Source organism: Alternaria ethzedia, assembly GCF_023757985.1.
Source record: "Alternaria ethzedia strain BMP 0044 chromosome Unknown scaffold_21, whole genome shotgun sequence".
Taxonomy (NCBI): Eukaryota; Fungi; Ascomycota; class Dothideomycetes; order Pleosporales; family Pleosporaceae; genus Alternaria; species Alternaria ethzedia.
The window spans coordinates 375,328-387,376 of NW_026056214.1; the positions used below are offsets into that span (position 1 = coordinate 375,328).

Here is a 12,049-nt window from a genome sequence, read left to right on the forward strand (position 1 = left end):
TGTAAAGCTTGAGTGGTGTTTTGCAATTGGCGTATCGAAGCGTGACCATTTGGGTTCGCAGCTCCACCTCGGCCCTGGGCGGTTTGCAGGGTCCAGCATGCCGTCACTTCCGCAAAAGTAATCTACGCATCTGGTCAACACCAAACACCCCACTACCTCTATCATGACTTTGGTAGACGCATTAGTTCATGCTTTCATAATCGTCCACATATTTCGATCACCATACTAACGATAATGTCTTCGCTAACCCTAGACTCAATGGCTTGTTGCCAAGCGCCGTATACGGTGCGGCTGATGCCCATCTGCGGTAACGAGCTTTGTGCGCTGCAGTGTGGTGCCTCTGTAACGACAAGAGAGCATCTTCTGCTCGCTCCAGACTTCACTGATATCACTTTGTAGGCCATGTCACAGTACAACTCGATGCCGTCCCCGGGGGTCTACGTTCCCCCATCCCAAGGCTCTCCAGCGCAATCGCAAGGCGCCCAGCAGCCCTCGAGCTATCAGCCCAATGCCACGAACTATGGCGCACAATATCAGTCTCAGAAGGGAGGAGGCACGTTTGGCCAGATGATGAATCAGCGGCTTGAGCAGGCGGTGACAACAGGAAAGCCAATGTTGAACAAGCTGGGCAAGACTATAAGCTCAAAGCTAGGGAACAAGCCTTCGGGAGGCCCGCCGCAGCATCTCCAGAGCTATCAGAGTTATCAGACTCACTTTGGGCAGCAGGGCCAGAACCAACCATGCCAGCAACCTCAGGGTCAGGCTTTCAGTCCTCAGCCGCAACAGCAGCAATGGGCACCACCGCAGCATCAACCCCCACCTCAAGCGCCGAATGCCTACCCACCTTCACAGCAGTCTCCTTACCAGCACTCGACCTACTCTACACCCGCTTCCGGCCACTCGGGGCAGAGCAACTACTTCCCACAGCAGATGACTCAAGCGCCCAACACACAGTCTCATACGCCACAGTCGCCGCTCACTAGCACGGGGCATACTTCATGGCAATACGGTCAAGGCGGAGGGATCGCGGAGCATACACAGATACAGGGATACAATGGGCAGAATCAGGCGCAGCCGGGTCAGCCCCAGGCGCCTGTCGCACAACCGACACAGGAATCTGGCCAATACACTGGACAGCAGATGGGAGTAGTGGGAGGCTCTCATGTCGCTCAACATACACCACCACCCCAGACTTCGCCTATGTCTCCAGGAATACTCGCCCAGGTCATGCAGCCACAATGGGAACAGGCAGGTGCCGGGCAGCAGTCAAGTTCCCCAACATATCCTCCACCGCAGAACACCACTGCGGCAAGTCCGCCACCTCATCCACAGCAACAGTGGAATAGCCCGTCTCCAGGTGGTGTATACGGCCAAGGACAGTCGCAGATGCCTGTCCACTCCGTCAGCCCTCCGCCTACACAGCCGATGACTATGGCACCTCAAGTGCCGTCAAACAAGCCTGCACAGTCAAGCCAGTCGTCAACGCCCGCACCACATCAGTCTCGATATTCTGCGCCACACGAGTTCATTGCGGAGCTTCCTGCAGATCTTGGAAATTTGGCTATTGCAGAATCGAAGCCGAAGGAACAAGAATCATCGGTCGCAGGCTCGCAATATCAAGCCTTCCACCCCTCGCTATCTCCGACTGGATCGCCATCGCCTGGCTTTACCATTCCTCGGCGGTCGTTTAGTGTCAGCACGATTCCACTGGCTGATCCGTGGAGGTTTGCAGATGCGATGACTGAAGTTCCAACACGCGAGTTCTACATTCTGGCCGATTTGCTTTTTGACGCTCTGGACCGGAAGTTTGAGCCAAAGAACACGGGCCTTCTGGAAGCACCAAAGATCATCGGAAGCTGGGTGAAATTGACCGAAGACGCGTGTCGTGAGTGTCTGAATTGCCGACAGATGATGCAAGACTAATGTGAAGCCAGGTCTTTTTTCCTACAGGTCCTATAGCGCTTTTGCAAAGCTGTGGAGTCTCGAGGGTATCCCCCACATCATGGTGCCCTGTCAATCCAACCTGACACCAAACTGGAACTTTAATCAACATTCGCATGCGCAAGATGCAAAAGTAATCGCTGATGCGCCAACGCCCATGACGGTGTACACGACCTACATGCCGGCTCTGAACCGGGCGGGATGGTACAAATTCTTCTTTCTTGAGATGATGCACGCGCCAGAAGATATCGGTGATTTGATGGCACTGTGCGCAGACACGTATAAGCCGGGGGTGCTGAACCACCCCGACCTCAACAAGCGGGACAAGACAGAAATGCCAGCACTGCAGGCCAGAGCTGCAGAAATCCAGACATTTGCAATCGGGCGCGTGTGTGAGGAGACGAAGGCTGCGATGGCAGTCGACCCCGATGTTCTTCCGGCGCACACGCACTCTACCGCACCTACCTCGGGACCCACGCAGACTGGGGCAGGTATGACGCCACAGGACATGACGGTGAGCATGCGCAAGATGCAGGCAGAGCGGCAGTTGAATGGCATGGCAGCCTGGAAATGGTAGGTTTGCAGGCCAGAGGTTATGTGGAAGGCAGTTTCGTGTAGAATGGGCAAACACAATGCGATGACGGCAGTGCCGTGTAACCTGCGCTGGCCATGGTGCGACGGAATTGAATGCCGATGGCGATGTTTGCCCAGATCTTGTCCTCGAGTGCCCAGAGGGCTAGCAAATTAGTGGCCAGGCGTTGACAGGCGCAGGTTCCAACGTCGGCGCGGGTACCTGCCTTGGTGCCGGTGGCGGTGTGGGCGTAGAAGGCGCTGTCGCACGCACACGATGCGCTTTCCTGTGTCTTCACCAAGCCCTACGTGGACGGCCGTGGCTCTCGTATTGTTCCCCAGGAGTTCTACGGGCGTCATCCCTATAGGGTGCATGGTCGGCCATGTTTCATCTCGGCAAGCGGTTATGATCTCAACGATAAACATGCAATCTACGCATTGACGTCCACGCGTTGGGCCTTTCCCGATTGAGCGTCGATCTGCAGGTACACCTTGCTTGTTGCGCCTTGGGCCTTGCTTTGTGTGGAAGTCGCGCGAGGGTTGCACCAACAAATAATTCTGGCCGGCCTCGCGTCCAGCCTCTTATCTTGCACCCTCCCATCGCCGCTCTTCTGCTATTCTTCACGACTTTGACGCTGCAAGCCCATATCACGAGTATCTTCTATCCCGCACTCTTCATAACTATCACGAGTAATACGATACGACATACCCTCCCATACTTGTGGGTCTTAGCTTGTCAGGGATCCTCGACCGTCACCATGCGCACTTCCACCATCTTCGCTCCGCTTTTCCTCGCGGCCACTGGCCTCGCCCAGGCCGTCGAGGAGGGCATTGCTCCCGATGCCTCTGCGCCCGAGGGCTGCAAGACGACTGTCGAGACGCCCTTCCGAATTGGCACACTCGAGAACCCCAGTCTCAGGAGGCGCGAAACTGCTCAAGAGGTATGCCGCTCCCCTGGACTATTACTCGTAACATCATACTAACATTCCCAACCAGGCATCTGACGGCGACCTCCTCTGCACCCTCGAAGACGGTATCCTCCACGACCAATACGGCCGCACCGGCTCCATTGTCGCCAACCAACAGTTCCAGTTCGATGGCCCTCCCCAGGCAGGCGCAATCTACACAGGCGGCTTCTCGGTCTGCGGCAACGACTCGCTCGCCATAGGAGGCAGCACCCGCTGGTGGCGCTGCATGAGCGGTGCTTTCGGCAACCTGTACGACTCGTGGATTGGCGACCAGTGCCACGAGATCCGCATCCAGGCTCTCTTCGACGAGACTGCCTCGAGCATGAGCAGCGACATGAGCATGTCGATGAGCAGCACCACCTCCAGTGCGCTGTCCGGATCTACTAGCATCATCTCCGCCAGCGAGACCAGCGGCCTCACCAGCGAGAGCAGGAGCATGCACTCCATGTCAACCGGCTCTGCTTTCTCCTCTGCCACACCCTTCTCCAACAGCGCGACTGCCACTGGCTCTGAGGGTGCCGAGGCCAGCGAGACTGGTGACGCTGCAGCTCCTCCTGCCGACGGTGCCGCTTCGTCCATCTCCATGGCTCCTTTCGCCATGGTCGGCGCGTCCATGGTCTTCCTCGGCGCTGCTCTCATTCTCTGAGCATCGCATTACACCACCGAGTTCTTTTGAGAAAACTTCTTCTTATTCCCGCGCATGGCATGTCAGGCTTCACATTACCCCTGCATGTCCACCGCCTCGCCTCGCATTGCATTACTTCCACCGCATGTCTTCCCTGCATTAGCGAGCATGTCGCCGGCGCTTGTTGTTACTCTTCATGTTGATAGCTTGCGAGCGCAATGATTCGATGAGCTAGCTTTGGCGCATTTTTTTGTTTATTATGGTTTGATGCAGCGCATGGTGTTTTGAGATATACACATTACGCATTCGGCATACCCAGCTTGGGATAGATTCCAGGCCTTAATCATAATACTTTGGAACACTTTGTCTTAGATTGCTGGTTGATTGTGATGTTGTGTGATGCTGGATCCTTGAATAGATATGTAGTGCAACAGGAGTGTTGTCACATACTCATCACTCTGGCAATACACTGAGTGTACTAAAAGATCATCGAAAGGTATACATGGCTTTATGGCTTGGCATTCTACACGGTTGGTAGTAATCACCACCAGCTGGGCACCTCGAAACACTGTTCAAACAACAGGCAAAATATTAGAAGTATATCTAGTCCACCGAAGATAATTCTCGCATCGAAAGAAGATAAATCATCCACCATGCCAGCCCGCCCGCAGACCTATTCCGTTCCATCCACATCTCAATCCTGCCATTACATCCCACCCCATCTACCACCATCTCAAAAATCACTCCCCAGCTCATCAAAGCTATCGTCCGGCACAGCCATCGCCGCATTACTACTCTCCAGCAGTCCCCTCACCCTCTCCACCACCTCCTTCTGCCCCCGCCACCTCTCCACCATGCCCTCAATCTTTGCCCTGAGCTCATCACTCCACGCGACAGGATTCCTCGGTATATTCTTCGCATTGCGAATCACAGCCGGCAGCAAGATATTCGTCTGGAAACCAGGCATGTTCATGTAGGACTTGAATTCAGAGTATGTTTCGTCTAGGTCGCGGAGGGCGGACTCCATGGTTTGGTAGGAGGCGTGGAGAGTGTGGAGGTAGGTGAGTTGGGGGGAGGTGAGGGAGGCGGCGCGGCGGAGGAGGAGGAGTGTGGTTATGGCGTCGTTTTCGGTGGGCGTGAGGCTTAGGGGCGTGTGTTTGGGGGATGGGGCGCTGGCCCAGAGGGGTGGGAGGAGGCGCATGTGCCAGAGAATGCGGAGGTCGTCTTTGCTGTCTGTGAGGGAGCGCATGAGGTGGGTGCGGCGGACGGAGCGGAGGCAGTCTTCGTGGTGGGAGAAGGTGTAGGGGGAGTCGGTTTTCTGGGGGGTGGTTGTTAGTATGTTCATGCGAGCTGTTCTGAGGGTAGACGTACTTGTTCTAGTAGTAACCGGTATTGTCGTTCTGTCTTGAGGAAGCGGACGAGCATGTCTTTCCACGCAACCCGTATCAATCCCGTTTGCAGTGTGACATCGACGTCGAAGTGCATGCGCCGCCATTCGCACGGGAGATCCATATCTAGGACCGCGTGGTCGAGCCGGATGCACCAGCGCAACGTCCCGAAATATTCTTCCCTGCGGCGCAACTGCAGTCGGTCCAAGACACTATACCAGTCTGAGTCCACGTCGAGAATGGCATCGCCATCATGCGCTTCCGCACCGCCTACTTGCCTGAAAGCGTTATACCACTCCTCTGCGATCTCAAAAACGGCGTGCGTCGCGCTCCACGCGGGTCGATTCGTCTCCGGATCTGAAGCAGTCTCCCACTCGACGTGCGAAAATCCCGCTTCAAGTAAATGGACCGACTCATACTGTTCGTCGTCCAAGTCCACCATGAGTCCAAAATCTCTCGCACCCATATACCCCACCAGCTCCGTCCTCTGCAGACAGCGGTATAAGACCCGCCCGTCGATCGCATCGCGAAAGCCACGGCAGACTAACCGCCAGTCGAGGATATAGTCCACAGGGACATGTTCGAGAATCTGTAGGAGCAGTTCTGCGGGGAGGTGCGCTAGCGTCCTGTTCGTAGAGGAGGGCGATCGGTCTTGGCTCGAGTCGATGGCGGTGATGAGCGCAGCGACATCGTCGGTGGAGAAGCCGAGCTGGACATGCCGCGCGAGGTAGGAAGGTAGGGGTGCGTTATCGTGGTTATCGTTGCTGGAGGAGGGGGCGTGGATGGGGAGGCCAGCGGGCGCTCTAGCGCGCCCCGGTGACTGCGACATTAAAGTTGATCCCAGGTGTGGAGATGCGGGGATGCGCGATGGTTAGGGGATGGTGTGTGTTTTAGTGTCGGTCCGAATCGGAATGCACGTGGTGTGGCACAGCGCCAGCTGCGTTCCAAGGGATTACGAGATTTGTACAACCACACGGTGATATTGATATAATCGATAACGACGTTATGTCTGATGACTTGCTGTTATGAAACGTTGATGTAAGGTTCACGATCGTCGACGCGGGTCTTGCTACTACTTCCAAGCTGGTCGTGCTTGCCTCGGTACCCGTGGACACCGCGACACTCCCTCACCTCGTTCAAGAGCGTGCCCAAACACCATGGCTACATCGACGTTGATTCAGCTACTCTGTGTGTTTTTATCTCGGGGTAGGCTGCAGGCCTGTTCAATTCCCTCCTCGACCCCACGCTCCCCTCAACCACGACCCGCCCAGGAACGCGCCGCATGAGTTGAAGGACTCGCGTATGTTCGGCAACTCGAGAGCAGAGAGCTATCCTTAGACTTCAGAGCGGAGCGAGTGGGCCAGAGATCCTAGCTACTGATGGTTTAGTTCCAGCGGCTCGCCCCAAGTGGGGTACATGTCCATCCCAGTTCTGAATGCGTAGTCCGCAGCTTCCTACGGATATGGACAGCCGTTCGGATTCCTACTCAGACTCCAGCGCACGAGGGAAAGCTATTCCGATGGCGCAGCAATACATCTCAGCATGGCTTCCAGTCGATTTCTGGCTCGCTCAGCGCCTTCTACCCGCCATCCTAATCATACCGACAAACTTCTTGATACGATCTTCCAATGGCACCCGCAGTCCGCCGACCCGTACGCGTGGGCGGTGCCTCAGGCGGCTTCTCCGACCGCGTTCGAGCCATTGCATCCCTCGCCAAAGACGACGTCGATGTCATAGTAGGGGACTGGCTCTCCGAAATGACCATGACCATGCATGGCACCGGAAAGCTCAGGAACAAGGAGCAAATGCTCCAAGCTCGTTCATTCGAAGAGAAGCTCAACTATGCCATGTTCGCTGAGAACTTTATGGATTGCTTCACTCCTGCGATTCATGATATAGCTACCCGCGGTATCAAAGTCTGTGTCAATGCTGGTGCGTCGGACACAGAGCTACTGGCTCAGCTTGTTGATAAGACGTGTAAGGAGGCTGGGTATCCGATGAAGGTTGCTTGGATCGAGGGCGATGATGTCACGGGTACTGTCAAGAGTATGTTGGATAAAGGCGAGGGCTTCAAGAGTTTGATGCACGATAAGTCGGTATCTCAATGGGGTCTGGAGCCTGTTTGCGCTCAGTGTTACCTTGGTGGTTTGGGCATCGCGCGAGCACTGGCTGAAGGTGCTGACATTGTCATCGCTGGTCGTGTCTCGGATGCTTCGCCCATCATTGGTGCCGCTGCATGGTGGCATGAATGGACGAGTGATCAATTCGATGAACTGGCTGGCTCTCTAGTCATTGGTAGGTCGTTTACAATCACTTGCGTACGTCATACTGATATTTCCAGGCCATCTTCTTGAATGTGCCGCGTATGTATCTGGTGGTTACTGCTCCGACTTTCGCAGTCTCCTAGCTCAAGGCAAGCATATCAACATGGGCTTCCCAATTTGCGCCATCGACAACAAAGGCGAGGGGGTGATGTACAAGGAGAAGAATACTGGCGGCTGTATGACAGTCAACTCGGTAACATCCCAGCTTCTCTACGAAATTCAAGGCCCACTATACTACAACTGCGACGTCACCGCAGACCTGACCAACATCAAGATTGAACAAATCGGGGAAGACCAAGTCAAAGTCTCCGGCATCAAAGGCCTTCCCCCACCCCCAACGACCAAAGTAGGCATTACAGGCTTCGCAGGCTGGCAGGCCGAGTACCACATCTATCTCGTCGGGCTCCACATGGAAGAGAAATGCCGATGGATTGAAGAGCAAATCCGATACGAACTGGGCCCGGAGCTGATCAAGAAGTTCGACGTCCTAAAATTCATGCAAAACGGTTCCTCCGTCATCGACGCCCGCAACCAAGACGTCGCCACAGTCGACTTCCGCGTCTTCGCCCAGTCGCGAGACAGAGAGCTACTCAACATGCGCAACCCCAAGGGCTTCTTCCGCATCTCCATGGTAAACTTCCTCATGTCTTGTCCAGGGGCGTCACTGGGCAATGACGTGCGGCAAGCAGAAGGGAAACCATACTACGAGTACCATCCCTCGCTTCTTCCGCAGTCAGCCGTCAAACAACGCGTACATTGTATCTGGGACGGTGAGGCAACCAACGGGTTCGGGGACGGCAAGAAAGTGATCGATATGCCCCTCGCACCCGAATTCCGCGAGTACCCGCGCCAACAGCCCTCCTACGAAACTACATCACCCATCCCACTCTCCCACTTCGGTCCTACCATCCGCCTCCCCCTCGGCTCCATAGTCCTCGGCCGCTCAGGCGACAAGTGCTCAGACGCGAACGTCGGTTTCTTCGTCCGCCACGCCGATGAATGGGAGTGGTTGCGTAGTTTCCTCACCATCGACAAGATCAAAGAGCTGCTTGGGCCGGAAGAGTACAAGGGTAAACCGATTGATCGGTTTGAAATGCGGAATGTGAAAGCGGTGCACTTTTTGTTGCATGATCATTTAGATCGTGGGTATGATGCTTGTAGTACGTATGATACGCTGGGCAAGAATGTTTGTGAGTATCTCAGGGCGAGGAGTGTGGAGTTGCCGGTTAGGTTTGTGGAGAGGGGCGTGCTGTAGGTGGTGGTAGCAAATGATACGCGGTGCTGACATGTCATGGCGCTTTTCGGGTTTTGATTCAGAATCGACATATCAAGGCTATGGAAGAATTTTGACTTTGATATGCCGATTCTGGATCGAAACGCTGGAAGCAACATAAGCGAGAAGAGCGCCATTTTTGTCGATCAAGAAGCTCTTACATCGCTATCGTGTCTTCTCATTTTAGATGTTGTGTATTGATTTAAGCTTATCCTAGAGACATGATAACCCAAAGACATGATATCCCAAAGACATGATATCCGCCCCTGGCGCTTTTGAAGTTTGAGAGCCGCTACTCAATCCCTTTGCTCTCATGCAAATGTCGAAATGCTTCTTTTGACATCCCTCAACCAAGATGCTGGTGCGCCCGCATGAGTCGTTTTACCGTCCTTTTTGAAGTCAAGAAAGCCTCCTCATCATGTGAAAGAACGGTCAGGTTTCAATCTGGGAAAGCGCAAGTTCCATATTTGTAGGCTTCTATGTTTCTATTTTTCGCTAACAGGAGAGCGCAGCCATCATGAAGGCCGCATTTGCGTTTTTTGTTCTTTGAGAAAATAGGTGGTATTGTTGTAGAGAAAAAGTACCGCGTGGACGGACAATTTATACAGACCGCAGTGGCCCTAGCTTTTGGGCAGTTCGCGGAATACCGGTGTCGCAGTCATGGTGACAGATGTACGCGTTTTGAATAAAAGAGAGCCTCTTTTGAACTGGCGGAAGCCCGAGAAGACGCCATGTTACGACTGTGTTTAGTTTTGTAGCCACATGAAGAGACATCGTGTGGACTTTGGGGTTTTTGGTAGTAGGAAAGAATTCACGAGTAGCGGGAAAAGCATGATAGGTGCTTGTGACGACTTTTGGTTGTTGGGTTGACATCAGAGACTCAGCCATGTCTTTTCGGGGTTGCATGTGCTGCCATGAGGACTGTATGTGCAGTATCTGCGGAGAGCCATTTGTAGCGATGGAAATGTCTTTGGCAATGCGAGAGGTCTCATGCAAGCCGCTGGTCAATGTTCATTTTTTTTTGAAGAAAGGCGCAAAGCGCAGAACACATCTCGCTTTCTTATCGCTTTTTGTTTTCGACGGCTAAATGGGCAGTGTCTTTGGACGATCATGTGTAGCGACGGCAATATTTTTGGAAACGCGAGAGGGTCTCATAACAGCTCATCAGCAATCTTTTGGAAGAAAGAAGCCGAGCGCAGCACACATAAAACTTTCTCATTCCAGTTTTGATTTTGTGGAGAGAAGAAGTGGTAATAAGGAGACTAGAAGGAGATATGCGAAAGGTCTGACATTATACCTAGGTATGAGTGTCTGTGGTGGGGCGCAAGTGGTCCTGGCCGGAAAATGCAACTACGGTCTGAAGCTGTCGCCCACCAGGACCTGTGATGCTGTCAAGAGGACATGGCTTCCAAAAGAGCATATTTTGTGAATGGAGGGGTTGATGTTGCAGTTTTGCTCATGTTCGCTTTCAGACGTGACGATCGTTCGATGGGGTCACTGGCGTCAGCACTCAAAACAAAAGAGCTTTTAGTAAAATCATGGAGTAGTCGCAAACATGCTTCGTAGTGACAGATGTCTAATAAATGCCCAAGCGCAGCGGAAAGGGACCAATACTCGTCAACGTCGCGAAAGGCACAAAGTACCCAAGTCGTGACGACGATATGACGCGCAGATGATGCAAGCGAGAAAAGCGCACTGACCTGCACCATCTACACCATCTTCTCTGGACCGTCGTCCACTATTGAAGGCAACGAAAAGTCAACCTCGGTTCGTTCCGAGTTCAAGCCACCAAACATCCTCCAAAAAGGCTGCTGAGCCACGGCAACCCATAGGAATGGAGCCCATGTCACCGGCACGGTTGTCCCCACCCACATAGTACCCACCAACATCGACATCTCAATTCCCATTTGCACGCACAAATCCGATGCCGCCTACCCAATTCTCTCGGCAACGATACCCAGAACCCTTGTCCCATTGACTCGAGATCGGCACTCGATTCGCACGCGGCTCACTTCGCCGCAGCACCCACTCCACAACACCGAGCATCCTTATATCCGACTACCGCTTTAGGCACGTCTTTGTACCAAGCATAGACTGCAGCGGTAATCAACGCCAGCCAATGTATCTTTTGCTGAGGACATACATGTGGTCGACGGGACGCCTAGCGGGTTTCGAAATGTGCTGTTTGCGGTAGGTGTGGAAAGTAGGAGGATTGCAGCGGAGAGAAAGACCGAGGATGGGTTTGCTGTTTTGGGTAGGAAGGGAGAGGGTGTGGAATGTAGGAGGGGCCCGCGGAGGTTGAGGCCGCTTTTGGGTTTCTGTTTGCAGTAGGAAGAGGGGAAGTGTTGAATGTAGTGAAATCGCGGTGTTTTGCTCCATCCAATGGGTTTGGAGTCCGTCGATGAGCGATGCGGTTCATGTCATGGTCACTTCAACGCTTTAAGCGATGGACTTGGGCATGTATCTTGGCACAATGCTGTTTTGAAGGCTTTGTGTGCTGTCAAGATCATCATGTTGCAAGACGGTTTTGGAAGAAGAGCGCAGCACTCCCATGAAGCCAAGGACATGCGTCTTCGTGATCAAGGCAATGATTAATAATCTGGGACAAGAGACATCCTCGAAGCATGTACATGACATGCAAGCAAGCCTTGCACATGAGTTTGCGCATACCAACTTTTTAGAATATCCATAGGAAAAAGTACACATTGAACTTTCATGTAATATCCGCAGATTTTGAAGGCCCTCAGGCGTAAACAAGATGACACCTGGTGTCTAGAGTCGTGATTATGACGAAGTCCAACAGCTACATTACATTTGTATCAAAGACTTTGAAACGCGATGGGCTCTTTGACTTCTGCACTCATGCGACTGCGGTGATGTAATTTCGCTCAAGATATCATGCATCTGTCGAGTACGGACTTTTGACGACGAGCTCCATCAATCGCCAATGGCGATTTTTT

At 53.4% G+C, this 12,049-nt stretch overlaps 4 protein-coding genes across 4 annotated transcripts; 3 read left to right on the top strand and 1 right to left on the bottom strand.

The window, feature by feature from the left end:
* Positions 1-163: 163 nt before the first annotated feature.
* J4E87_007602 (uncharacterized protein) lies at positions 164-2,518 on the top strand (the record flags this gene model as incomplete). Its single annotated transcript, XM_049379196.1, has 3 exons — positions 164-172; positions 400-1,885; positions 1,935-2,518. 3 exons carry the CDS (start codon positions 164-166, stop codon positions 2,516-2,518), a joined length of 2,079 nt encoding a protein of 692 aa, XP_049231107.1.
* A 751-nt stretch (positions 2,519-3,269) lies between these two features.
* J4E87_007603 (uncharacterized protein) lies at positions 3,270-4,125 on the top strand (the record flags this gene model as incomplete). The annotated part of the gene is made up of 2 exons (XM_049379197.1): positions 3,270-3,452; positions 3,508-4,125. The coding sequence occupies 2 exons, from the start codon at positions 3,270-3,272 to the stop codon at positions 4,123-4,125; spliced, it is 801 nt and encodes a 266-aa protein (XP_049231108.1).
* Positions 4,126-4,837: 712 nt separating this feature from the next.
* On the bottom strand, positions 4,838-6,321 carry J4E87_007604 (uncharacterized protein; the record flags this gene model as incomplete). The annotated part of the gene is made up of 2 exons (XM_049379198.1): positions 4,838-5,422; positions 5,476-6,321. The coding sequence occupies 2 exons, from the start codon at positions 6,319-6,321 to the stop codon at positions 4,838-4,840; spliced, it is 1,431 nt and encodes a 476-aa protein (XP_049231109.1).
* A 799-nt stretch (positions 6,322-7,120) lies between these two features.
* On the top strand, positions 7,121-9,071 carry J4E87_007605 (uncharacterized protein; the record flags this gene model as incomplete). The annotated part of the gene is made up of 2 exons (XM_049379199.1): positions 7,121-7,787; positions 7,834-9,071. 2 exons carry the CDS (start codon positions 7,121-7,123, stop codon positions 9,069-9,071), a joined length of 1,905 nt encoding a protein of 634 aa, XP_049231110.1.
* Between the last annotated feature and the right edge of the window lie 2,978 nt (positions 9,072-12,049).